Source organism: Helianthus annuus, chromosome 7, assembly GCF_002127325.2.
Source record: "Helianthus annuus cultivar XRQ/B chromosome 7, HanXRQr2.0-SUNRISE, whole genome shotgun sequence".
In the NCBI taxonomy this organism is placed as follows: domain Eukaryota; kingdom Viridiplantae; phylum Streptophyta; class Magnoliopsida; order Asterales; family Asteraceae; genus Helianthus; species Helianthus annuus.
This window is the reverse complement of record NC_035439.2, coordinates 104653524-104679797: the sequence shown is the minus strand read 5'-3', so window position 1 is coordinate 104679797 and position 26274 is coordinate 104653524. Positions and strand designations below refer to the sequence as shown.

The window sequence follows — 26274 nt, the reverse complement described above, 5'->3', positions numbered from 1 at the left end:
TTAAAGTTATATTTTATTTATCAATAAAAGAGGTACATTGTCTAGAAACAACTGAAACATAGAGTACACAGCAAGTTTTAATTAGTACTAGCTTCATTTTAAAGTCACTAAGGCCCCAGTCCACCCTAGCGTGTCACGATCATCCTACGCGTTTGCTCCTGAAACACATGTGAAAATAAGTACGTTAGCATAAAAATGCCAGTGAGTAACATAGGTTTTGTGAAAATAGGATTCATGACTTATAAGTTTAGAAAAAAAAGGTTTAACAAAAGTCAGTCATGATCCTTGTAAGAGGTTTTGTTTTATAAAGTTGTTTGAAAATCAATAATAGATATGTATAGTTAAAAAGAATGATGTAGGGTTAAATGAATAACCAAGTAAAAATGAGTTTGTATACAACAAACTGTTTTGTAAAACAATGTCTTGTGAAAAATATGTTATTTGTGCAAAATGTACAAGTCCAAAGTGAATGATTTAAATAACGCTACGACATGTAGTACAATACAAGCTCTTATGTATAGGAAGTACCAGCGGTGTATCCACCATGTTTGTATCGTACTACACCCATACCGTTACTCAACCACCCATGTATAAAGTCCATGTTTAAACCAATCATCAATTGTCCTTGTCTAACCATTGTCATATGTTTAAAAGTCCAAAGTATAGTCATCTAGTTATGTGTAAGCAAAAGTTATGTATGGTAAGTAACAAAATGAGAATACTTAACCATAAGTAATAATGAACCAAAACAAGGTATTTTGAGTAAATCAAAAAGTTATGTTTTGCAAAGTAGAAAACTTGTTTTATTGATACAAACATTTATGCGGTAAGTTAAACGCATTACATTCAAGCCTTGAGACAGCAGGATAACCTTAGAGTAAAGGTTATCAAAGTAAAATGTTCACGGATTCAGTCATTCCTTACATCCACACCAACCCAGGATGTCAGGAACGGGATTTGTCAAGTCCTATGGTACCATTACTTACTACCGAGCGGCGTAGCTAATGTTAATGAATGTAGTAAAGAACCGTTTATGCATACCAAATGTCATACCAAATGTAAGCAAGTTAAGGGAAAACAATGTGCTAAGTATGCCAAGTAATCATACAAAGCAGAAAAGTCATGTAAATCAATGTGCTAATATGCCATGTAACATATTAAGCAAAGTAATGTAATGTAAATCAATGCGCTAGCATGTTAAGTTAACATACGTAGCAAAACAAAGTAATGAAATCATGTACTACGAGTGTACTAAAGAACATAGCAAGCATATGATGTGAAAACAAGAAAAACACGAAAGTAACAAGTAGGCACATGTGTTTCACCCCAAAATGTTTGGAAAACAGTAAAAGAGGGGACTATGTACTCACTTGAGATTGCTTAGAAGTCGTAGAACAACCACCAAGCAATGCTAGCAGATCACGGAAATCAAACGGCACCTATAAAGGCATCTATATTAATAACCGGACCTATCGGAGGATCGGGTAGTACGAGGGTTCGCAAACCAAATAAGTGTGGGAACTTATGTAATATGGTTTGACAAAGCCTTCATACCAAAACGAAACCTTACCTAAGTGCTTTTGACCCGTTACGACCCGCTTAGGTAGCTTATGCTACTTTAACGCGCCGTTTGCGTAAAACGCGCTTGAAACGCCTAACTAGCCCTATGACAAGCAAGATATGCCTTAACACACTTAATATTGTTGCTAAATCAGTTTAGGTGTCAAAAATTATGTTACATAAGTTTAAAATGAATTTTAGTGTAAAAAGGGTATTTTGGTAATTTACCTAAGGCACATACATTACCTATCATACAACTACTTAAACGGCGTGACCATAAGGTATAACCTTGAAAGGTTATCCCCTATATACTATGGTCACCTAATGTGTTTGGTCGGATCCTAATGATCGACCAAATGGGTCGGGTTCGTAAGCATAAGCGATCGATTAGATCGCTTACCCTTACGACCCAAAACAAGCACAAACCTAAAAGCGACGAGCTAAACATGCTAGAACATGTTTAGAAAACAGGTTGGGTATTAAAACAAATGGTTTTAATACCCTAAAGTAGTTTGGTTACAAAATGCGCAAGAAAACGCATTTTGACCGAAACTACGACTCGTCACTAAGCCTAGATAACGTGGTAATCAGTAGGTATAGTCGCTAGGGACTATAACCAACGTGATTACGCTCACGTTATGAAGTTCAAACGAACTTCGTATTGACCATAAACTGGTCAATGCAGAAAGTCAAACAAAGTTTGACTTTCGGACTCGAAAAGCAATAAAAGAACGAAAGAATACTTACAACGGGTCCAAGAATGGAAGAATGATCAAATATACTCAGGTAGGTGGCCCCCACAATGGTGGTTGCCTCCACTTAGAGCAGATTTGATCAAGGTGTGAAGAAAAGAGTGAGAAGGGTGGGGTATTTATAGGAAAACCAAGACCGTTAGGATCGTTCCTCGATAAACGTGCTTCGATCTTGGCCATCCATGTGTTCCCATAGTTTTTAAAAACCATTTGAGTCCATTGTTTCAGTCCCTTGATTTGAAATACCATTTGCAATGGGTTTTTGAGTGCAAGACAGCTGCATATAGCTGTTTTCAGCATTTTTTCGCATCTGGGGACCTCACGCGCCCCGCCTAAAGTTTGGGGGAATCCTTACGCGCCCCGCCTGAGCAAACTTTGACAGATTTGTCACTTTTGGTCCCTGCAGCTTAGAAACATGCGTTTCGGCCCATTTTTGACACGTTTAAGCCCCGTTAACCTCATTTCAAGGCTCTAAAATGAAGTTAAAGTATAGGGGACTCAAAACATGCTCAAAAATATCTCGGATGTCAGTTCGTTTGGTCGTACGATCGCGATGTTCGCTTAATTACGACGGAATGCGCATAAGCGCGAAAAACGATCCAAATTGCGCGACGAATGGATTTTTCTCATGCCAAACATTAAGACATAATATTTTAATGCTTACATGAATTTTTGGATGTCCGGAAGTATTCAGAACGTAAGATATGCGTGAAAGTGCAAACTTATGCACTTTTTGACGCTTTTAGTCCCTTAATGGGCATAAAGTTTATTTTAGCACACTAAACCCCTCAAAGCCTATTTCTAAGCTATGTAAAGGATATTTAAGGTGTGTTTAACTTAGGATCAAGTTCCGGAATGTCCGTTACAGTTCAGATTGGCATACTTTCGCAGTTTGTCAATTTTAGTCCCTGTAAGCGAATAAACTAGATTTTGCCATACCAAAGCCTTCAAAACTTATTTCTAAGTTATGTAAGGGTTATTTAAGGTATGTTAAGCATAAATTGATGTTCCGGAGTTTTGTCGCATTTAACTGATTACGTTTTTGTACCAGTTTGCATATAATCCTCCAGAAAACAATATAGAGTTTGAAATCGAATAAAAGCCAAAACATGAAAAACATCAAACATGAATAAACAAACATTGGGATCAAATAACTTTATTTCATTGATAACCGAACTGTTTACAATGACTACAAGCACAAATGTCACATTTTTCTTCCTCATCATCACTGCTATCATCAGTTGGAGATTGATCGAACTCTACTGATTTTTCAGAACTATCATCCGAAAATCCAGAATCAGATGGTGTTTGATCAAAGACAACTTCTTTTTCTGAACTTTCATCACTTTGTAAACTTTTATCTGAACTCTGTGAACTGTCATCTGATGAAACAGATTTTTCATCATCATTCTTCACACTAACTCCAATAGACTTCATCCACTCAGTGAACATATCTGGTTCTTTCACAATCTTGGCAATGAAAGCTTTGAACTCTCCTTTCTCATCTGTAAACATATCCCAGCTAAATCCTTCTGGTAGCCTTTCATCATCTTGAAAGTTCCAGTTAAAGCTTTCTTGATTTCCCAGACATGCTCTCTTTGAATCCTCTATCACTTTTCTACCATGAGCCACATGTGGTTCTTGCTGTTGCTGTTGACCGACTTGTTGATAAATGGTTTTCCGATAGTAGTCATCTTTCCCGAACGGATACTTTGCATCATTAGCTTCTCTGTTCTTGCATTCTCTCTTGAAATGACCTTTCTCCCTGCATTTAAAACAAGTAACTTTAGATTTATCAAAACCTAAAGTAGACACATGTGCATCAAGAAAGTCATTTCTTCTGGTAATCAGCTTGAATTTTTCAGCTCTCCTAACGACACTAGTTAGACACCATTTGATGTCCATTAGCTCCATCTCTTTGGCATCTATCTGATCGTAATCCTCCTTTGTTAGCATAGGATTCCTGATCCTCCCTGCAACTAAACCTTCATACGATAGAAGCACAGAACCAAGTAATGCCATGTGATCTTTTGCAACTTCTTCAGAGAAACTTTGAACATCAGGAAGCTTCAAAGCAATGTTGCATTGTATCACACAACCATTTCCAGTTTTTGTGCTTTGAGAATGAAAACTTTCAGATGAACTCTTTGGATTAACACTCGGATATGAAGAGAATCCACTGCTTTTGTTTGAACTTTGATCAACTTTTTCAGATGAGTCACCAGCACTAAAAGCAGTTTGGATTTTCGGGCTTCTTTCAGCTTCTGGAACACTACCTTTGTAATACATTTTCACATCTTGTTGACCACTCGGATTGGTCATCCTAGCAATCTTCTGCTGTTCCAGATCTTGACCTTCAATTTTCTCGATGAACTGAGAAATTGTTAACCCATCATAAACTCTAGTGTTTTTCAAAATCATCAAGTATGTACCCCACTCTTTTTGCGGTAACGCATCAGCTAACTTGTGACAACTCGAATTTCCACGATTTCCATCTTCGCATTTATTGCACGTTAATTGTTTGGATTGTTTGTTTTCACGACTTGTTTGTTCACAATTGTACACGTATAGTGATTTATATGATTTATATGGTGTGGGGATTTAGTGTGTATGTAATATATGTTTGTTTAATATCATGCCTAACATCATGCTTAACATCAACAAACTTGAAATCTATGAAATCACCTCCCTAGCCGAAATCTATGTTTTGTTCACAACAGTTCCTGATGAAAACACATATGTGTTTTCGTCCAAATGTGCCCAACGAAATCAAGTTGGGCTTTGGCCCAATAGCATTTAGTTTTAAATGTTTGCTTCCAAACTATACGAACAGTTTTTGCAATCGGCAAACCCTAGAGTCCTTGTTTCTTTGTGACGGCAACTATCAGTTTTCAAGCTTCTCTTTTCGGTTAGTGACCTTTATGTCGGTTCGTTGTACTATCATTCGAGTCAAACCTGATTTGATTACATGTCTATATGTTACATGATATTGATATGCTGCCACGAACGATCTGATGATGGTATGTGATTTTGATTGCATAATGATGTGATAGTTCATATGATTTCATGTATTGTTTAGATCGAATAGATTTGGTATGCCAGGGGTCCTTATAATCTTATTAATATTGATGACCTGTTATGATAATGGGATGTTAGACACTTAACAGATTAGAGTTCTTTTGTATGTTGACAACTGAATGATGATAACAATATGTTGTATTGAGTAATGATCGAATGATTGTTTGATGTTGGTGTTGAAACCGTTAGTTGAGATTAGGGTTGTTGTGCGACATAACCTGCTGTGGTTGATGACGATGATGAGGATTAGATTGCTGTTGCGTAACTGTTGTTTGATGATGATTCCTCACCTCGACAAAAACAACCAGGCGAAAACACAAACTGGACGAAAACACTCCAGTGTTTTCGTCATACTCCAAGCCAACGAAAACCAAAGGGGTTTTCGGCCCAAACGATTTCGGCCCAAATGTGATTTCGGCTCCAAGTGTTTTCGGCCCAAGGGATTTCGGCCCAATGTTGTTTTCGGCCCAAAAGTGTTTTCGATTTAATGTCTGTAGCCTCTATGTAAATCTATTTAACTCAGTTAGTTTTGATTCTGTTAGTTGTCGGCTCTGTTAATTGTACAAACTCTGTTAAGTCATTAACCTTGTTAACTTGTTAACTTGTTAACTCCTGTTAGGTTATTTGATGTTGACAAACATGTTAACACTGTTAAGTACATAACATTTCTAGTTTAGTAACTCTGTTAACTCGGTTGAACACGGTTAAGTTGTATAACCCTGTTAGAAAGATAACTCTGTTGATACGTTAAGTCTTTGGTATGTAAACTCTGTTAAACCTGTTAATTGATTTAACTGCTTACGTGATATATGATATTAATTGCTAAGCACCTTATGACATAGATTTGCCTGTGAAACATTTCGAGTTCAAAACTGATTATACATACGTGCGTACTATAGGTCGTGATTGATTAATTGTGGGCACCTTATGATATATGATATTAATTGCTAAGCACCTTATGACAAAGATTTGCCTGTGAAACATTTCGAGTTCAAAACTGATTATACATACGTGCGTACTATAGGTCGTGATTGATTAATTGTGGGCGTGTAACCCTTTTAGCATACCGAGCAAACCAAGGTGAGTTCACACAGCCAAGGCATGGGGTTCTCGGGTGGGAATGGGATTTGATGAATTATTGTGTATACTCAGATGATAGAACCTAACGTTAAGATACGGCTAGACTAGTAACACTTATTGAACTGATCTTCGCACACCTGCCAAGGGTTGGCCGCGATATTATGACTGACTTCGCACACCTGCCTTAGGAAGGCCGCGAACTAAATCTACTAATCTTCGCATACCTGCCTGGGAGGCCGCGATACGAATAAACCTAGTCTAGAATACTTGGGAAGAACATCCCCTAATCTTCGCATACCTGCCTGGGAGGCCGCGATGGGAAACCAAAACGATACATGACATAACGAACGAACATACTACTACTCACACTATACTATTACTGAACTATTAACTGTGAACTCGCTCAACTAGTTGTTGAGTCTCTGCTGCATGCCTTGCAGGACCTTAGGTACTTATGGAGCTTGCACAAGGAGGAGCGGGTCGTTGTGGGCAATGGATCGTGAATGCTATGTTAATCACTTAAACATTTGCACTTATGTTATACATTGGGTTTTCGTTATTACGCTTCCGCTATTGATACTATGTTTGGTTTAGAACATCAATCGTATTGATTTGGGTTTTACGAACTATCTTAATTATATTATGCTATGTTCAATATGATTGATGGCTTGATCCTGGTCAGTCACGCTCCCAAGCGGTGATACTCCGCAGGTGGATTTTGGGGGTGTGACAGATTGGTATCAGAGCCATTGGTTATAGAGAACTTGGTTTTAATATGGGGAAAACGTTTTTTTTTTTATTAAAACCAGACTATAACCAGAACAGTGCTCTCAACGATCCATAACGAAGCTTCGCTCCACGTGCAAGACTCAACATCCTAGGTAATAAGGTTTATGTTTATTACCTGCTTGCTAGAAATGCATAGAACTTTGCTCGTAGTATGCTTAGATTACACTGTTCATTACTTGCTATTGCATGAGAACCCCTATGTGCTTACACTCTTCTGTCATCGCTCTATTCGCGAACCTCTCTAACTCATGTTGCATTTGCTATGAAGATCATGTCTGGACGTGTGAACATGACTCAAGCCCAATTGACGGCTTTCGTTAATGAACAAGTTGCTGCGGCACTTGCAGCTGCTCAAGCAGGTAGTTTACCCTGCAGTTTAGACTCACACTAGGATCTTTAGATCCTACATTAACTCTTGTGTTTAACCTTGTCCTATTCGTACACAATAGGTCAACACGCGCAGCAGCCTGTCTGCACTTTCAAGAACTTCATGGACTGTCGTCCAAGCTCATTCAGTGGCACCGAGGGGGCAGTGGGACTCCTCCATTGGTTTGAGAAGCTAGAGTCAGTGTTTGAAATGTGTGAATGCCCTGAGGCTCGCAGGGTCAAGTATGCCACTGGCACGTTGGAAGGGATTGCGCTCACCTGGTGGAACACGCAAGTACAGATCCTAGGGTTGGCAGCTGCTAACGCCACACCTTGGGAGGATTTCAAGGAATTGATTAAACGTGAGTATTGCACAGGAGACGACATTCACAAGTTGGAGAATGAGCTATACCACTTGAAGATGACGGGGTCAGAGATTGAGGCTTACACGAAACGGTCAAACGAACTGGCCATCTTATGTCCAACGATGGTGGACCCTCCAGTTAAGCGCATTGAGTTGTACCTCAAGGGGCTTGCGCCAGAGATTCAGAGTCACGTGACGTCAGCTAACCTCAACAATATCCAAGACATTCAGCGTCTTGCTCACCGACTCACCGATCAGGCAGTGGATCAGAACAAGCTGCCAAAACGCATCAGTGTTACCACTACTGCTACTACCACTCCAGCTACTACTTCTGCCACACCCAGCGAGAACAAAAGAAAGTGGGATGGGGATTCCAGCAAGGGATCAGTTTCTGTTCAGTCTCAAGCGCAGCAACGTCGCACCAACGACTACCAGAGTCCGAATCAGCAGTCGTCAGGCAGTTAGGGACAGAGTGGATATCGGGGAATCCACCCGTGGTGTAATAGGTGCAACAAACACCACAGTGGGAGATGTCACAGGGAACGTTGTCAAAGATGCCTCAAGCCGGGTCATGAGGCAAAGGATTGTAGAAGCTCACGGCCAGCAAATCAGAACCAGCAACTCCCACCGCTAGCTCCACAGAACCAGCAGCAGCAGCCACATCGTGGGAACCGGGGTTGTTTCCAGTGTGGGGCTGAAGGCCACTACAAACGTGATTGCCCTCAATTGAACCAGAACCAGAATCGCAACAACAACAATCAGGGCAACGGGAACAACAACAACAACAACAACGAAGCTCGAGGTCGTGCTTTTGTGCTAGGTCGGGGCGACGCAGTGAATGATCCCAATGTGGTTATGGGTAAGTTTCTTCTCGACGATATTTACGTTACTGTCTTATTTGATTCGGGTGCTGATACAAGTTATATGTCTTTGAAAATGAGTAAATTGTTAAAACGAACACCAACACCCCTAAACACCAAACACGTCGTAGAGTTAGCAAATGGTAAAAGCGTAGAAGCCGTGCATGTAATCAAGGGTTGTAGCATCGTTTTAGCTGGTCAGACCTTCTCGATTGATCTTATACCCATAGTTCTGGGTAGTTTCGACATCGTCATCGGCATGGATTGGTTGTCCAAGCAGCAAGCAGAGATCCTATGTAAGGAGAAGATCATTCGTATTCCTCGTTCAGGTAAGGAACCTCTCGAAGTTCAAGGCGACAAGAGTGGTGCTGTGGTTGGCATCATCTCTTTCTTGAAGGCTCAGAAATGTTTACGGAAGGGTCATACTGCCATTTTGGCACTTGTTACTGATGCATCGGCGAAAGAGAAAAGAATAGAGGATATTCCAGTTGTACGCGAATTTCCTCAGGTGTTTCCCGACGATTTACCTGGTCTACCGCCTCATCGCCAGGTCGAGTTTCAAATCGAGCTAGCTCCAGGAGCAGCACCCATAGCTCGAGCACCGTATCGTTTAGCTCCAACCGAGCTGGAAGAACTGTCGAAGCAGCTACAAGAGCTCTTGGAAAAGGGCTTTATTCGTCCAAGCTCATCGCCTTGGGGAGCTCCAGTACTTTTCGTGAAAAAGAAGGATGGCACTTTCAGGATGTGCATCGACTACCGTGAACTGAACAAGGTGACGGTGAAGAACCGTTATCCTCTTCCGCGTATAGACGACTTATTCGACCAGTTGCAGGGGTCGAGTTACTATTCCAAGATAGACTTGAGGTCAGGGTATCATCAGCTGAGGGTCCGGGATGAGGACGTCTCCAAAACCGCATTCAGAACTCGCTACGGCCACTACGAGTTTCTTGTCATGCCATTCGGGTTAACAAACGCGCCTGCCGTATTTATGGATCTGATGAACAGGGTGTGCAAGCCGTACTTAGACAAGTTTGTGATTGTCTTCATCGACGATATTCTGATTTATTCCAAGAGCCAAGAGGAGCACGAACAGCATCTACGACTTATTTTGGAACTTCTTCGAAAGGAACAGCTGTACGCCAAATTTTCAAAATGTGACTTCTGGCTTCGAGAAGTCCACTTCATAGGCCATGTGGTGAACAGGGATGGGATTCATGTTGATCCATCCAAAGTAGACTCGATCAGGAACTGGCCTGCACCGCGTACACCAACGGAAATACGCCAATTCTTGGGTTTGGCGGAGTATTACAGACGATTCATCAAAGACTTCTCCAAGATCGCACAGCCGCTCACTATGTTGACACAGAAAGGTGTCACCTACCGTTGGGGAGATTCCCAGGAAACCGCTTTTCAGTACTTAAAGGATAGGCTTTCCAGCGCACCTATTCTCTCATTGCCAGAAGGCACGGATGATTTCGTGGTCTATTGTGATGCATCGATACAGGGGCTTGGTTGTGTATTGATGCAACGGGATAAAGTTATTGCTTACGCTTCGAGGCAACTTAAGATTCATGAACGGAACTACACGACGCACGATTTAGAGCTGGGAGCTGTTGTTTTCACGCTTAAGATATGGCAACACTACCTGTACGGTACCAGGTGCACAATTTACACCGATCACAGGAGTCTCGAGCATATTCTTAGGCAAAAGGATTTGAACATGCGTCAACGAAGATGGGTTGAACTTTTGAATGATTACGAATGCGCCATCAAGTACCATCCAGGCAAAGCCAATGTTGTGGCTGATGCCCTCAGCCGGAAAGACACTCTACCTAGACGCGTACGAGCCTTGCAGCTCACTATTCAGTCCAGTCTTCCTGCACAGATACGAACTGCTCAGATAGAAGCTTTAAAACTCGAAAACGTCAAGGCTGAAGCTTTACGCGGCTCAAGGCAACGAATGGAACAAAAGGAAGACGGCGCATACTATGTGACGGGGCGTATTTGGGTCCCACTTTATGGCGGTTTACGAGAGCTTGTGATGGACGAAGCACACAAGTCTCGCTACTCGGTACATCCAGGGTCGGATAAGATGTACCACGATCTCAGAACTACATACTGGTGGCCTAGTATGAAGGCCCACATAGCAACTTACGTTGGCAAGTGTTTGACATGTGCAAAAGTCAAAGTGGAGTATCAGAAACCAGCGGGTCTACTTCAGCAGCCCAAGATACCGCAATGGAAATGGGAAGAAATTTCCATGGATTTTGTTACAAGCCTACCCAGATCCCAGCGTGGGAATGATACCATATGGGTGATCGTGGATCGACTCACCAAGTCTGCACACTTCCTGGCTATAAAGGAAACGGATAAGTTCGTCAAGGAGCCAGTTGAAATCACGGACCGGGATGTTAAGGTCCTCAAAAGCAAGAGAATCCCTCTTGTCCGAGTTCGTTGGAACTCCAAACGTGGCCCAGAGTACACCTGGGAACGCGAAGACCAGATGACAGAAAAGTACCCCCAGTTATTCGAAACCAATGCAACTACTACTGAGGCTGAAGCTACTACTGCGGAATTTCGGGACGAAATTCCAAATCAACGGGGGGATGATGTGACACCCCAGGAAAACCAGTAAACGATACAACTTACATAGCTTCCTCAGTACCGCATGCTAAATTTCGGGACGAAATTTCTTTCAAGTTGGGGATAATGTGACAACTCGAATTTCCACGATTTCCATCTTCGCATTTATTGCACGTTAATTGTTTGGATTGTTTGTTTTCACGACTTGTTTGTTCACAATTGTACACGTATAGTGATTTATATGATTTATATGGTGTGGGGATTTAGTGTGTATGTAATATATGTTTTTTAATATCATGCTTAACATCATGCTTAACATCAACAAACTTGAAATCTATGAAATCACCCCCTAGCCGAAATCTATGTTTTGTTCACAACAGTTCCTGATGAAAACACATATGTGTTTTCGTCCAAATGTGCCCAACGAAATCAAGTTGGGCTTTGGCCCAATAGCATTTAGTTTTAAATGTTTACTTCCAAACTATACGAACAGTTTTTGCAATCGGCAAACCCTAGAGTCCTTGTTTCTGTGTGACGGCAACTATCAGTTTTCAAGCTTCTCTTTTCGGTTAGTGACCTTTATATCGGTTCGTTGTACTATCATTCGAGTCAAACCTGATTTGATTACATGTCTATATGTTACGTGATATTGATATGCTGCCACGAACGATCTGATGATGGTATGTGATTTTGATTGCATAATGATGTGATAGTTCATATGATTTCATGTATTGTTTAGATCGAATAGATTTGGTATGCCAGGGGTCCTTATAATCTTATTAATATTGATGACCTGTTATGATAATGGGATGTTAGACACTTAACAGATTAGAGTTCTTTTGTATGTTGACAACTGAATGATGATAACAATATGCTGTATTGAGTAATGATCGAATGATTGTGTGATGTTGGTGTTAAAACCGTTAGTTGAGATTAGGGTTGTTGTGCGACATAACCTGCTGTGGTTGATGACGATGATGAGGATTAGATTGCTGTTGCGTAACTGTTGTTTGATGATGATTCCTCACCTCGACGAAAACAACCAGGCGAAAACACAAACTGGACGAAAACACTCAAGTGTTTTCGTCATACTCCAAGCCAACGAAAACCAAAGGGGTTTTCGGCCCAAACGATTTCGGCCCAAATGTGATTTCGGCTCCAAGTGTTTTCGGCCCAATGTGGTTTTCGGCCCAAAAGTGTTTTCGATTTAATGTCTGTAGCCTCTATGTAAATCTATTTAACTCAGTTAGTTTTGATTCTGTTAGTTGTCGGCTCTGTTAATTGTACAAACTCTGTTAAGTCATTAACCTTGTTAACTTGTTAACTTGTTAAATCCTGTTAGGTTATTTGATGTTGACAAACATGTTAACACTGTTAAGTACATAACATTTCTAGTTTAGTAACTCTGTTAACTCGGTTAAACTCGGTTAAGTTGTATAACCCTGTTAGAAAGATAACTCTGTTGATACGTTAATTATGTGGTATGTAAACTCTGTTAAACCTGTTAATTGATTTAACTGCTTACGTGATATATGATATTAATTGCTAAGCACCTTATGACATAGATTTGCCTGTGAAACATTTCGAGTTCGAAACTGATTATACATACGTGCGTACTATAGGTCGTGATTGATTAATTGTGGGCGTGTAACCCTTTTAGCATACCGAGCAAACCAAGGTGAGTTCACACAGCCAAGGCATGGGATTCCCGGGTGGGAATGGGATTTGATGAATTATTGTGTATACTCAGATGATAGAACCTAACGATAAGATACGGCTAGACTAGTAACACTTATTGAACTGATCTTCGCACACCTGCCAAGGGTTGGCCGCGATATTGACTGACTTCGCACACCTGCCTTAGGAAGGCCGCGAACTAAATCTACTAATCTTCGCATACGTGCCTGGGAGGCCGCGATACGAATAAACCTAGTCTAGAATACTTGGGAAGAACATCCCCTAATCTTCGCATACCTGCCTGGGAGGCCGCGATGGGAAACCAAAACGATACATGACATAACGAACGAAAATACTACTACTCACACTATACTATTACTGAACTATTAACTGTGAACTCGCTCAACTAGTTGTTGACTCTCTGCTGCATGCCTTGCAGGACCTTAGGTACTTATGGAGCTTGCACAAGGAGGAGCGGGTCGTTGTGGGCAATGGATCGTGAATGCTATGTTAATCACTTAAACATTTGCACTTATGTTATACATTGGGTTTTCGTTATTACGCTTCCGCTATTGATACTATGTTTGGTTTAGAACATCAATCGTATTGATTTGGGTTTTATGAACTATCTTAATTATATTATGCTATGTTCAATATGATTGATGGCTTGATCCTGGTCAGTCACGCTCCCAAGCGGTGATACTCCGCAGGTGGATTTTGGGGGTGTGACATAACTTGTCTACCCACTCTTCACGATCTTTTGTTATGCTCAACATCGACATGGATCGAACTAAGTGGCAGTATCTTTCAGTTAACTTCTTTGTGTCCTCCCCGGGCAAACTACTGAAAAGATCAAACTCTTTCTTGAGTAATGCCTTTTTGCTCTTAATCATATTCTCACTACCCTCAAACTTGACTCAAAGAGCATCCCAAATTGATTTTGATGTCTTGTCATGTTGAACCAGAATGAAGATGTCTTCTTTGATGGCTTGCTGAAGTAAACTAATCATCATTTTTTCAGCTATATACATGTCTCGTTCTTGAACAGTAAACTCAGATAGTTCTTTCTCAACTTGCAAATCAGTACGTGGTAAGACATACTTCTTCAAAATACATTCCCACGATCTCAGATGGTTAGCTTGAACCCAGTTTTCGAAGCGATCTTTCCATCCGTAATATTCTTCAATGTTCATTAGTTTCGGGGGTTTTGAGTTGTTCCAGTTTCGTTTTCCAGATTCATATTTTGAGCAATCGAAGCCGGAGTAATCGAAGATGTGGCGAACGCGTTGTAGAAATCGTTGTCCATGGTTCTTGTAGTTCAAGCGAAAACACAATTTTAATACCACTTTCTGTTCAAGCGGAATACCTGAAACAAACAACTACAAGCGAAATCAAAAAGTACAGTTTCAAGCGAAATAGCAAGACAACAATTATACCCCTAATTCCGCTTGAAATTCAATCGGGATAAGAAAGACTTGGAGTGGAATCAGGTTTCAAGCGATATAACAGATTTCGCTTGAAATATTTTCAAGCGGAATAGCTTGATTAAAGCGGAATCACTGATCACTTGAAGCGGAATCACTGAATTTGAAGGCAAATATCAGATTTCGCTTGAAAATTCAAGCGAAATAAACTGCTTTCCGAGCGGAAACACCAAAGAACTGATTCAAGCGAAACCCCTTCGAACATCAATTTTACCAATTTTTAGTCTGAATTTTAACGTGTAACTTTCAAGGGTTTGTTAGTTTGTAATTTAACACATTCTGTGAAAATTTGGACAGATTTTAACCGTGAAATCTTGAAATTTTTAAAGAAGGTGTAGAAAAACAGAGATTTTCCAGCTGAATCGTATAGAACTCCTCCTCCTGAGCTCTGATACCACTTGTAGGATCGTGTGCGGACCCAAATGAGTCGTTAAGAGGAGTTTTACTTTGTTTCAGAGGCGGAAACTAAGAAACAAAGGTAGAAACAGCTTAATCTTCACTTTAAACACTGATTAGATTGAAATAACAACAAATACAATCAGTCTTCACACCGGAAGCACTTTGGTATGGAATTCAAGAACTGTTACAATGGATTTCGCTACAACCCTATATATAGGGTCGTGATTCCGCTCGAAGCATACACACAACAGTTCAAGCGAAATCAGTAAGATGGTGATTCCGCTTGAAACTGACTGATGTCATTTCAAGCGGAATTAGCTTTCCAAGCGAAATCAGACTTAATTCAAACATAAACTTCCTATTTTCTCAATCTACGTGCCCTGATCTATACAATCTAGAACAAGACTCGATACAAGACAAAGTCGACACATGTATGCACTAACATTCATCTTAACCGGTTTGGTTGAAGATGTTTATTTTGCAGCAGTATCAGAAACCTTTGGTTTTGACTCATTTGATGTCTTTGCTTGAGATTTTGGCTTCCTTGTTTGTTGAGGAGAAGCAACCCATTTGTAAAAATGATCATTTTTCTTTTCTGGTTGTTTATCAGGTTCAGATTTGGTTTTAATGTTTTCAGTTCTTGGAAGCTTCTTTTCAACAAACACTGGCGCTTTGCCTTTGACATCATTTTTCTTCTTTGGATTCTCAACAACCACAGACTTAGGTTTCAAATTGGTACACTTACGTGCAATGTGACCAATTTGGTTGCATTTGAAGCATGTACGGACATCAACTTCCTGACTTTTACCTTCAGTCTGCTGCTGTGAGGCCTTTTTAGCAAAGAATTCTTCATCTGTTTTAGAGAAAATTTCCGATTCTTATTCGGAAATCGAGCTTGAGCTCTTCACAAAAGTTTTCTTTTCAAGAAACTTGGTTTTCTGAAAGTTCTTTCTGGGGTAATTCTTACCACCCTGATGTCCACCCAACCCTCTGTTTTGATTGTTTTTGTTAAAATGTGGTGGCATAACTGGTTTCTTGTAGTAAGATTAATCGCGTTGAAAGTTCAAAAACCTCTTAGAACTTGTCAATCCTTTGAGCTCAGAAACATCGATCTCAACAAGTTTGAAAACCTTTTTCAGTTTATCCACATTCAAATTTTCGATCGGAAACTCAGTATCCGAGTACAACTTATCAGAACCACTCATCTTGTACATGACAAGAGTCGGTTCATCACTTAAGTTGTCCTGAGACTTAAGTTTTGGGATGTAATTGTTTAGAAAACATTCTTCATCCTCAAATGTGGAGTCACTGTCAGATTTTAGCACATTTTCAACAACATTTTTCACAACTTCAGATTGAATACTGTTTTCATCAGTTTGTGAAGTGAATGTGACATCAATGTTTTCTAGCAATTTTTCAACATCAGTTTTCTCACTTGATTCAGATTCGTTAGCCAAACCAGATTGATTATTGCACATGGGTGGTGGAACATTGTGATAACCCACCCCTGTTCCATCTGAATAAACATCTTCACCGGCTTTGTTCTTCCCGATTGGTTTGGGAACTATATGTTGAAGAACAAAGCTAGCGGATGAATAGCTGTTTAGCTTCAGATTTATTCTCTCATTTTCGATGCTAGCTTCTTGAAATTGAAGCTTGAGATTCGCAATCTCATCCTTTATCAGTTTTTCTTTGGCTTGAAGAACTCCTGATAAATGAGTGTTTTCTTTGTGAGTTTTTGAGTTGCGTTCATCTGAATCTTTTACCGTTCTTTTTAATTTGTCAAAATTTTCAGAAATATTTCTGTTTTTAAGAATCAATTTTTCATTTTCTTTGCGAAAACGTTCAACATCACTTTTATCATTCTCAATCTTTTCATTTAATTCTTTGATTCTTTCCTTTGAAGCTTTAGTTAGTTTATCTCGACTAAGAACTTCTCTGTCTATTATACCAATTTTATCTGTCAGCACCTAGAGTCTCTTTGTTGAGAGATATTCGCGTGTGTTGGAGACTTTGAACTCTTTCGTGCAACCTCTGCAAACACTTTTGGTTTTAGCACATTTAGCCTTACCTGGTTCATTGTCTGAACCACTACTACTGACCTTTTCTGATGACTCAGACTTAGAAGCATACTTGGAATCTACCTCAAGTGCTTTCGCCATTAGAACTTGATATGCCATCTTTGTCAGATTCTCGGCTGTCATCTACTTTCTACATTGATGACCCCTTCGTCCACTTTGTCTGGCTCTAAGGACTTTAGATATCTCTCATGCCTCTCCTGTTTCAGCCTTTCTTTCTCAGCTCTATTTGCAGCATCTATCTTGATTTGTTCTTCTACTAGCGGGATTGATTTCATAAGAGTTTCCACATCAATACTTGCTGGATCAATACAAATGTTTCCCTTTGGATCCAAGTAACACTCACGATCCGGATCCTATCTTTTCACCTTTTTAGCTTCTTTGTAAGCTTCATAGATATTTTTCTTCTGTCTTTGTGCCAAACCCCTTTCTCGGTTGTATGTTGAAGGTGGTGTTGGTGGTTCAATATGTGCCATAAATGTATAACCGACAGCATCCTCTTCAGGAAAGAATTCACTCCAGTCAAATCCCTCATCATCTTGGATCACCGCCAAAGCTCTTGATTCTTCTTTTGGAGTTTCTTCAATCTGCTTCATCTTTGGTGGCTCCTCACGATTTCGATGATAGACCGCCTTTCTTTAATAATTGTCGTTAAACGGATTTGCAGTCTCGTCAGCAGCAGAGTTTCGACATTCTCTTTTAAAATGTCCCTTTTGCTTGCATTTAAAGCAAGTCACTTTCGATTTGTCGAAGCCTAACTTCGTCGAAGGACCTCCAATAGAATTTCGCCCGGTAATTTCCATAAATCTTTGAGCTATGTGAATCATGCTCGCCATACACCAGCGAATGTCAATAAGCTCCATTTCTTCTGGATCTATTTGATCGTAGTCTTCATTGGTAAGATTGGTGTTCCCAATCTTTCTGGCAACAAAGCTCTCGTACGATTCCAGAATCGATGCTAGGAATACCATCTGCTGCTTTGCCGTTTCTTCATTGAAATTTTGTGCATTGTTCAGATTGACGGCAATGTTGCACTGGAACACATTCGACTTTGAAGCACTTTGTGATTGCTGATTGTTCGATGCGGATGAAGACGGTGCACTAGAACCAGTACCGTGATAACCATGACTGCCTGATGAAGAACCGTTGTTGGGCTTCTCTTGTGTCACAGCATTTGAGCTTTCTGCACTAAAGGCAGTTTTTGGTGATGTAACTTTGGGAATCATACTGCCTCGGTAATACAGATCAACGTTTTGCTGATACTGTGTGTTGTTAACCTTTTTCACCTTCTTTATTTCTAGCTCATTCCCCTCAAGTCGTTCGATCAACCAGTTTAACGTCATCTCTGCCATTGGCTTTGTGTTTTTGAGAACTAGACCAAAGTACTGCCAGTCCTGCTCGTTCGTTAGTGCCTTGAACATTTTGTCAACCATCTCATCCTCGTCTTTCTTGATTCCATATCTACCTAATTCTGCCTTTAGATGACGGAATCTTTCAATCATTTAGCGCACGTTCTCATTCTTCATACATGTAAACAAATCAAATTCCTTTTTTAACAAAGATTTCTTATTTTTCACTATTTCTTCACCACCCGTACATTTCTTTTCAAGTTTTAACCACAAATCCTTCGAGTTATCATAGTCGATCAATGATATAATATCTTCTCTAACGGACTGATGTAGCAATGCAATGCATTATTGTTCGGCTATAAACTCATCCTGCTCATTATCTACTAAGTTCTCATAGTCTTCCCTCGAAGCCTTGTAACCATGTTTCATACATTTCCAGCTATCATAGCCAAACACTCTTAACCACCCGTCGAATCGCTTTTCCTAGCGATTATAATCTTCGATCGCCATTAGTTTTGGAGGATTGTTGTACGTGCCGCACGCATTGTCGACACTCAGCGAGTCGGATATCGCCTTGGTAGCAGTTTTGGGGTTCGTATTGGAAGATGTGTCTCCTGTGTTGTAGGCAAAGATATCACCAAAAGGATTCATGAATTCGTCTCCCATGATTAATGTACCTAAAAAGTCAAACTTAGTCAGATTTCAAAATATAAACTCAAACAGTCGAACGGATGGTCGTTCGCACGAATGGTCGTTCGCACGAATGGTCGTTCGAACGAATGACCAAAGTAATCTTAGTGACAAATGAACCAAGTGACGAATGGCCCTCCGGTCGGATGACAATCCGATCGGATGGTCGTTCGCTTGATTGATCTTGAGCTTTTAAACACTACAATACTGATCCGGTCGGATGGCAATCCAATCGGATGAGTATCACGTCAGCAGGTAAGATTGAACAATAACTAGTGCAATCTGATCAGATGGCTATCTGATCGGATAAGTGACGTCAACAACGTTTAATAAACAGTTCATGTTTTTGATTGATTTGGATGTTTTTTAGCTCGAATTTTGATTTGAAAATTTGTAGGAATGATCTATAACGGATTTCGATCACAATGATGTCAAATTTAGTCCATTTTATCCGTGATTTGTATGTCAATTTCGGATTTTTAGCAGTTTTAGGTAAAGAAATGAAGAACACAGATGAAAATGAAGAAAAAGATGATGAATTGGTCAAAATCTCCTATGAGATTTGCTGAAAAACGGCTAAAAACGGTCAAGATCTTCGTGAAATCGCTGTCATCCTCTCCGATTCGACCTCCTGGTGCTCTGATACCACTTGTGAGTGCTAGGAACGGTTCTCTCGAATGAAAAACGTAGGTCGGATCGATCAATAGAGAGGTGCAGAATCCCTATTCATCGTCAAAGATGAATAAACAACGATATCAACGATTAACGTATCCATTCTCATTCAGATAATGTGAAAGTACAAGGTTCCGTAGAGATCTGGACACAACTTTGCTAGAGAGACTGCCAAAAAGTTCTAACATAGTGACCCCTAAGTCTCTATTTATAGACACACTGGGAGAGGATAAGTCATCCGGTCGGAGGGTCATCCGTCCGGATGGCCATCCGTGCGAATGACCTATGACATCCGACCGGATGTGTTTTACAACTTACAATTCCGACTCGATTCTCCCAGCTATAATCATAACAATCATACAAAACTATACATAGACACATACAGGACAAAATACAGACTCGATACAGACGGAAGCTACAGACATAAATGCATCTACAGAAATATAGACTCGATACAGACGAAAGCTACAAACATAAGTGCATCTACAATACTTAGTCGCCTTCAACTTTCCACCCCCACCAACATACTACAAAGTGTCACGATTGTTGCCCTAAACATTCATAGTTGATGAAGACAAGTGTCGTCACTCTCGTACACTAATCTATGCATATATTCTTTTCTCTCGAGGTTGAACATCTTGTAGCAAGGTCTAGTTGGACACATATCTAAACGTATACTTATAACTGTTTGAACTGCTCGAATATACCAAGTAACCATGTTTAGTATATGAAGCCACAATGCACAAAATGCGGCTAATTTCTTTTGTTTTTTCTGTCTGTTCCTTTTAAGTCTCAACATAATTGTAGTAGTATTCAATCCAAATGAGGTTTTTCCTATTAATTATAGCATGTATAGTTGAAGGTTTGGAAACACATAAATGGATAAAAAATCATAATAATGGTGACGCGAACCAATTAGTAATCAAATGCACACACATTAGTATTTATATATTTATTTAGAATGATAAAAATATATTAACAACGTCATTAATATATTAAAAATATATTAATGATGTCAACAACGTCAACGCTATACAAGAATGGTTGGCCCATTTTACTTCGTTGGATTTGGTGGCTAACTACTAAGCTGGTTATGGGTTAGAAAGGCAAGGAATGGCTGCAGAACAAGCATGGAAAGAAAAGAATTCAAGTAGCAGGAACCATTCAATAAATGAACAATGATCCATAACTAAACCAAAGGATTCAGTAAGTCGTCTACTCCCACAAGTTAACCAAAGGATTTGGTGGCTAACTACTAAGCTGGTTACGGGCCAAAGGGGAAAGGAATGGCCGCAGAACAAGCTTCAAAAGAAAACAATTCAAGTAGCAGGAACCCTTATGTAAATGAATAATGATCCATAACCAAACCATTCAATTGTTTAAAGAACCCAAATTTGACCCATTAGAGAAAACTCAATTTTGCCCAGCAACGAATGGAAAAAAAATATATATAGAAAACAATCCATGTTTGACCCATTAGAGAATGCAAAACACACCAAAATTTGTTATGTCAACACACAATTAGATTAAATTATATGTTATTTCTATTTTAAAATATCAAAAGAACATGGATTGATAAACCTACTTCATGAACCCAATTATATTTTATTGCTGAGTTGTTATCAGAACTAAGAAACCTACTATATGAAGTCACTTATTATTGTTTCTAAACGCCTGGATATATCCTTGCTTGTTTCTTGAATATGTTATTAGAGTTGAATTAAAAATCACTATTTAAACTTCTCAAAATATCTTATTTACAAGAAACTGGTAATTTGCAATTTTTAATATATGGGGATTAAGTATGGAGTATTTTGTAGAATTGAGTTATTAATTAAAGTTCAAAACAACTTAGTTTGTAGCTTTACAATTTTTTTAACAGGTCTCATAATTAACACCATAAGTAGAAGCAATAATCATACAAGTTAAGTAAAACACAAAAGCAACCCACAACTACTGTTAGCCATTCTTGAACCATGTTCAAACAAAGATCTACACAGCAAAACACAACTAACAAACAAAGAAATCAAGGGTTGCAACAAAGAAAATACCTTTTATGGTAAAGGTCTAAGTCCACTAAGCAGCAACCACAAGTGGCACGCACAAATCTAATATGCAAAACTAATATAAACAAAAAAGATTCATCAATTTTTACTAAAAAAGATGAGACTTCAATTTCTCTCATACAATAACCATAAATGACAAATCTAGGGCAAAAAAGCCCCACTAAAAAAACTTCAATTTTGCTAGAAACTCACAAAAAAGAGCCGTTGATACTACCTATGGGTTCAATTTGTAAAGAGTTCAACTTCACCATTCATTCAGTGAGAGTTTAGGAAGATAAAATCACAAGAATTATACAATTACATATTCAATGAAACCATATTTACCTGATTGTGTGTTTGATGACGAAAATCACAACGAACTGGGCGAATTAGGTTTCCAAGGAGTGAAGTTCTGCTTTGGAAACTTGGGCGATATATATAATCAAAATCATAATCCATTCCTTGTTTAGAGGATGTGAAAATCAAATATTGATGGAAGGGGAGGGATAATCGGTAAGGAGGAGGGCAAAATTGAAAAATAACCTTTTGTTGTGGAACGGAATGAAAAAAATGGGTTGCAGGCCAGGAATAGATTTTGACGAATTTGGAAGGAATGGAATAAGGTATGTAATGGTTTATTCCATTCACATGGTCAACCAAACACTTCTTTTTTCATTACCCTTGAATGGATTATTCCATTCCATCCTCCATTACCTCATACCAAACACTACCTTATTTTAATCTATGTTAAATTCAAACGGGTCAAGGATAATTTATCTTTTCCTTTATTTTTCACAACGGTTTATTTTTTTGACTCTAAAATCGAACAACTCAAATATAATTGTTTTTTTTTGTTCTTTACCATGACGAACAAACCGACACCGTTCGAACAACATAGGTATTTTGGTTTAGTATTCAGCAATATCGATATTCAATACTATTGTACGATCCAAAGGGTTACACTTTAGTCAACGAACAATAAAGAATATTTAAAGAGTTAAATAATCTCACCTAAAAAAGAGGCCTTTTTTGAATAATTTATTTAAGTTCAAGGGTTTATTTGTATATAAATAAACTCTAAGGGTTATTAGTTAATTGTAAATTAATAATACTAGTTATTCAATTATCAATTAGTTATTAATTATGTAGGATCGGTGACTTGACCTAATGAGTCGATCAGAAGAGTTCTAGACCAAACCAAAGGCGGAATTCAATGATTTGGACATGTAGGCAGCTTGTTTAACACTAAGAATCACTTTAACTGTCGTTTAGATTGATTTGATAGTGTTTACAGATCGTACAACACTTCGGCAACACTTCGTCTCCGGAATCAGAATCTTACAAATGAAATCTCAAGACCCACTATATATAGGAGAGCCAGGCTACACCAAACATGTCACACGATCTGGTCCAGGTCGCACGACCTGGTCCAGTCCGCATGAAATGGTCCACTTCGCACGAACTGGTTACTTCGTGCGAAGTGGCTGGTTCAGCCCTGTTTCCCGTTTCTCTCATACAACGAGTCCTGGTCTATCAATCTAGTTACAAGACTCGATACAAGACATAAGACGAAGTCAACAGACATATGCACCAACAAACTCCCCCTTGGATGATGACGAGTCTTCAGTGTATTGAGTCTTCAGTCTTGATCAGTCTTCTCGCTCTTTTCCAAAGTATCTTTCTCTGTAAGCATCCTCATCAATCTCTATCTTCTTCTTGCTCATCAGCATCAGCAGCTTCTATCTCGAGCAATGTTCCAGAATCTAAGTCTGGCTCTTTTTAAACTTCAAACTCCCCTTTGCTAACAGACTCCCCCTTAAGTTGTTCCGGGATCGCAATCTGACATAGCACTCGTTCTAAGATCGTGTCCTGGCTCAAACTCTGCTCAGGCTTAGACATGGGGATCTGCACAAATCTCTACCCAAAAGTAAATTTCTCAATTTTGAAAATTTAACAAATTTAGAAACCACTGGTAGATATCATTCATCATCAACAATAGTTATATCAAGTTCAAATTAATGACCTTGATTAACTAACACTGATTTTAATTTCAAACACACTTCTCCCAACCCACTATTTTTCATCATGTTTAGCACTTGGAATTTTGAAAATCAGCTTTTCAACATCAGTTGTCGTCGAAAATAAGATGAAATAAAATCTTTTTGGTTTTTTCAAAATTTATGCTAAAACACACTAATGAAAAGAAGCAGTAAAGAAATATTTACAGACAATATTTTTGTGAGTTTGTGTAAGAGGATCATATCAGTTTTTGACAAATCACTAACACCGTTGAGCTTTAACACTTTAAGTTCTAAATGATTCACTTAGATTGTCAGTATACTGATCCATTTAAATTTTCACACAAAGTTCAATTGTTTCGAGATATAAGATTAGTGTTTTAAGCACTTAACTTATTCGAGTGTACCACCTTAGAATATACTCCCGTATCCAGACTCATATATTCAGTCTTACAGGTGAAAGTACACTAGTGATATATGTAAACGGGTAATGCGAGACCATGAGAGCTTAGGTTAGAACTTCCGTTCGTACAAAGAGATGATGGCTCGACTTTTAGGTATGTCTCGTTTGGGGATCTTTTCTTCAACAGCACATGATTAGCATTTTTCAATGTTTCATCATTTTTTATGCTGAGGGTGAGCTTTTGATTAAAGCAGTGCAGAGTATTATACGAGGACTAGGCTATTGCTTCCGCAAAATCAGAAGTCCAAGTCCTGGTATAATACCCCAGATATCATCACGCATAAAGACCTAGTATGTCAGAAATAGAAAGCCCTTCAAACAAGATTTCAGGGGTTACCTATATATCCGAGAGATGTTCCCCACGAGATAAGAAAGTATTTATATTTAGATTTATATCTCGAAAACAATCTACTAAGCGTGTAAAAACCTACTGGCATATCATTAGTGAGACCATTTATCACATTTTTAACTTTCCAATTCTTTAGCATGCTGTGATTGTCTACTGATGTACTATCATTTCCTCTTTTTCACAACAAAACCCATTTTTTTATTTTTCAATGTTTTTGGATTTTTAGATTTTATCATGTTTTTGGATTTTTCAAATTTTCAAAATTTCTAAAATTTTTTACTCCCCCTAAAATCCAAAATATGTTTCAATTTTTGATTTTCCGGGAAAATTTGAAAATAAACGCAATAAACTGTACAAATAAAATGATAAACTGATGTGAATTGCTTCAATTCGCCATCCACTTGGCGTAAACAATCAGAACTCCCCCTAACAACAAACTATTTTCCCATTATGATTTCAAAACACTTAAGTTTGTTTTAATCAAAATGGTTTTTCCGGAAAATTAGTTTTGTTGATTTCATACATCATGGGGTTTCATTCATCACTTTCTTTTTTAACCACTTGTAAAATCTTAACACTTGTAAGTTTTTCAGAAAAACATTTTTCAAGAATGATGCCGATTCATGCTTGTAGGATCGTATTTCGACCCGAACGAGTCGATCAGAAGAATTCCTATCCAAATCAAGAGGCGGAAACTAATGATTTGGTGCTATTTCAGTCGGATTCACTTTAAATTGCTGTTGTATTGATCTTGATAATGTTTACAGACTCTGACAGCACTTCGGCAGCACTTCGTGGCTAACCGGAAGAAAACACCTTCAACACACACACTAGGTTCCGCTTGAATGTGCCCCTTATATAGACCAACAGGTTTCGCTTATACGGTCATGTCCGTATAAGTGAACCTACATCAATGACTAATAAGCGGAACTATCATGTTCACATAAGCGAACCTATTTCACTATGACACATAAGCGAACCTATTAGACTAACACATAAGCGAAACTATTTCTATCTCATGTTTCTATGATTTCATGCCATGTCTAATCTATACAACACTAAGACTCGATGGAAGACGTAGTCGACAGACGTAGTGCACCAACAAACTCCCCCTCGGATGTTGACGGAGTCTTCGAGTCTTCGATTGTCAATCTATAGTCTTTATCACTCTTCAATCTTCCTCTGATGTATTTGTCATTTCAAGAATTCGCAAACTCTATCTTCATCATCAACAAACTCCTCTCTCTCGGATGTTGACACGGTGTCTTCAGACTCCCCTCTCAATATGCTGGGATCGTAGTCTAGAATTCACAGCTTCAAAATTTATCTTCAAGATCGATACCTGGCACTATTCCATCACAGAATAGTCACCTGGCACACATTTACCTGCACAATCTCTACCCACACATAAGTTTCTTCAAATATTAAACCTTTTCAACAATTAGAAACTTTTGCCAGAAACTATATTCATAATTTTAAATACAGGATCTTTTACTGGCTCTTCTCAAGCAAACTTAACAACATCACATACTCTCTCCCAAACCTGTTCTTCATGTTTAGCACTTTGAACTTCGAAAATCAGCTTTTCAACACCAGTTGTCAAAAAATCTTTTTGAAT

At 38.9% G+C, this 26274-nt stretch overlaps 1 protein-coding gene across 3 annotated transcripts; it reads right to left on the bottom strand.

Moving 5' to 3' along the window:
* On the bottom strand, nt 1–22412 carry LOC118480374. Of its 3 annotated transcripts, XR_004862297.1 has the most exons (3): nt 22172–22412; nt 21833–21902; nt 1–158 (listed from the first exon to the last, which is right to left on the bottom strand). XR_004862297.1 is itself a non-coding variant. In XM_035975178.1 (2 exons), the coding sequence occupies exon 2, from the start codon at nt 18570–18572 to the stop codon at nt 17709–17711; it is 864 nt and encodes a 287-aa protein (XP_035831071.1). In that variant the 5' UTR covers nt 18573–19096; nt 22172–22412; the 3' UTR covers nt 17508–17708. The 3 variants fall into 3 exon arrangements, 1 of the variants encoding a protein (XP_035831071.1); XR_004862298.1 differs by lacking the exon at nt 21833–21902; XM_035975178.1 differs by lacking the exons at nt 1–158; nt 21833–21902 and adding an exon at nt 17508–19096.
* Nucleotides 22413–26274: the final 3862 nt, after the last annotated feature.

Excerpts from the sequence above, each read along its gene's own strand:
- LOC118480374 (XM_035975178.1), bottom strand. The coding sequence starts at position 18,572 with ATGATTGAAAGATTCCGTCATCTAAAGGCAGAATTAGGTAGATATGGA.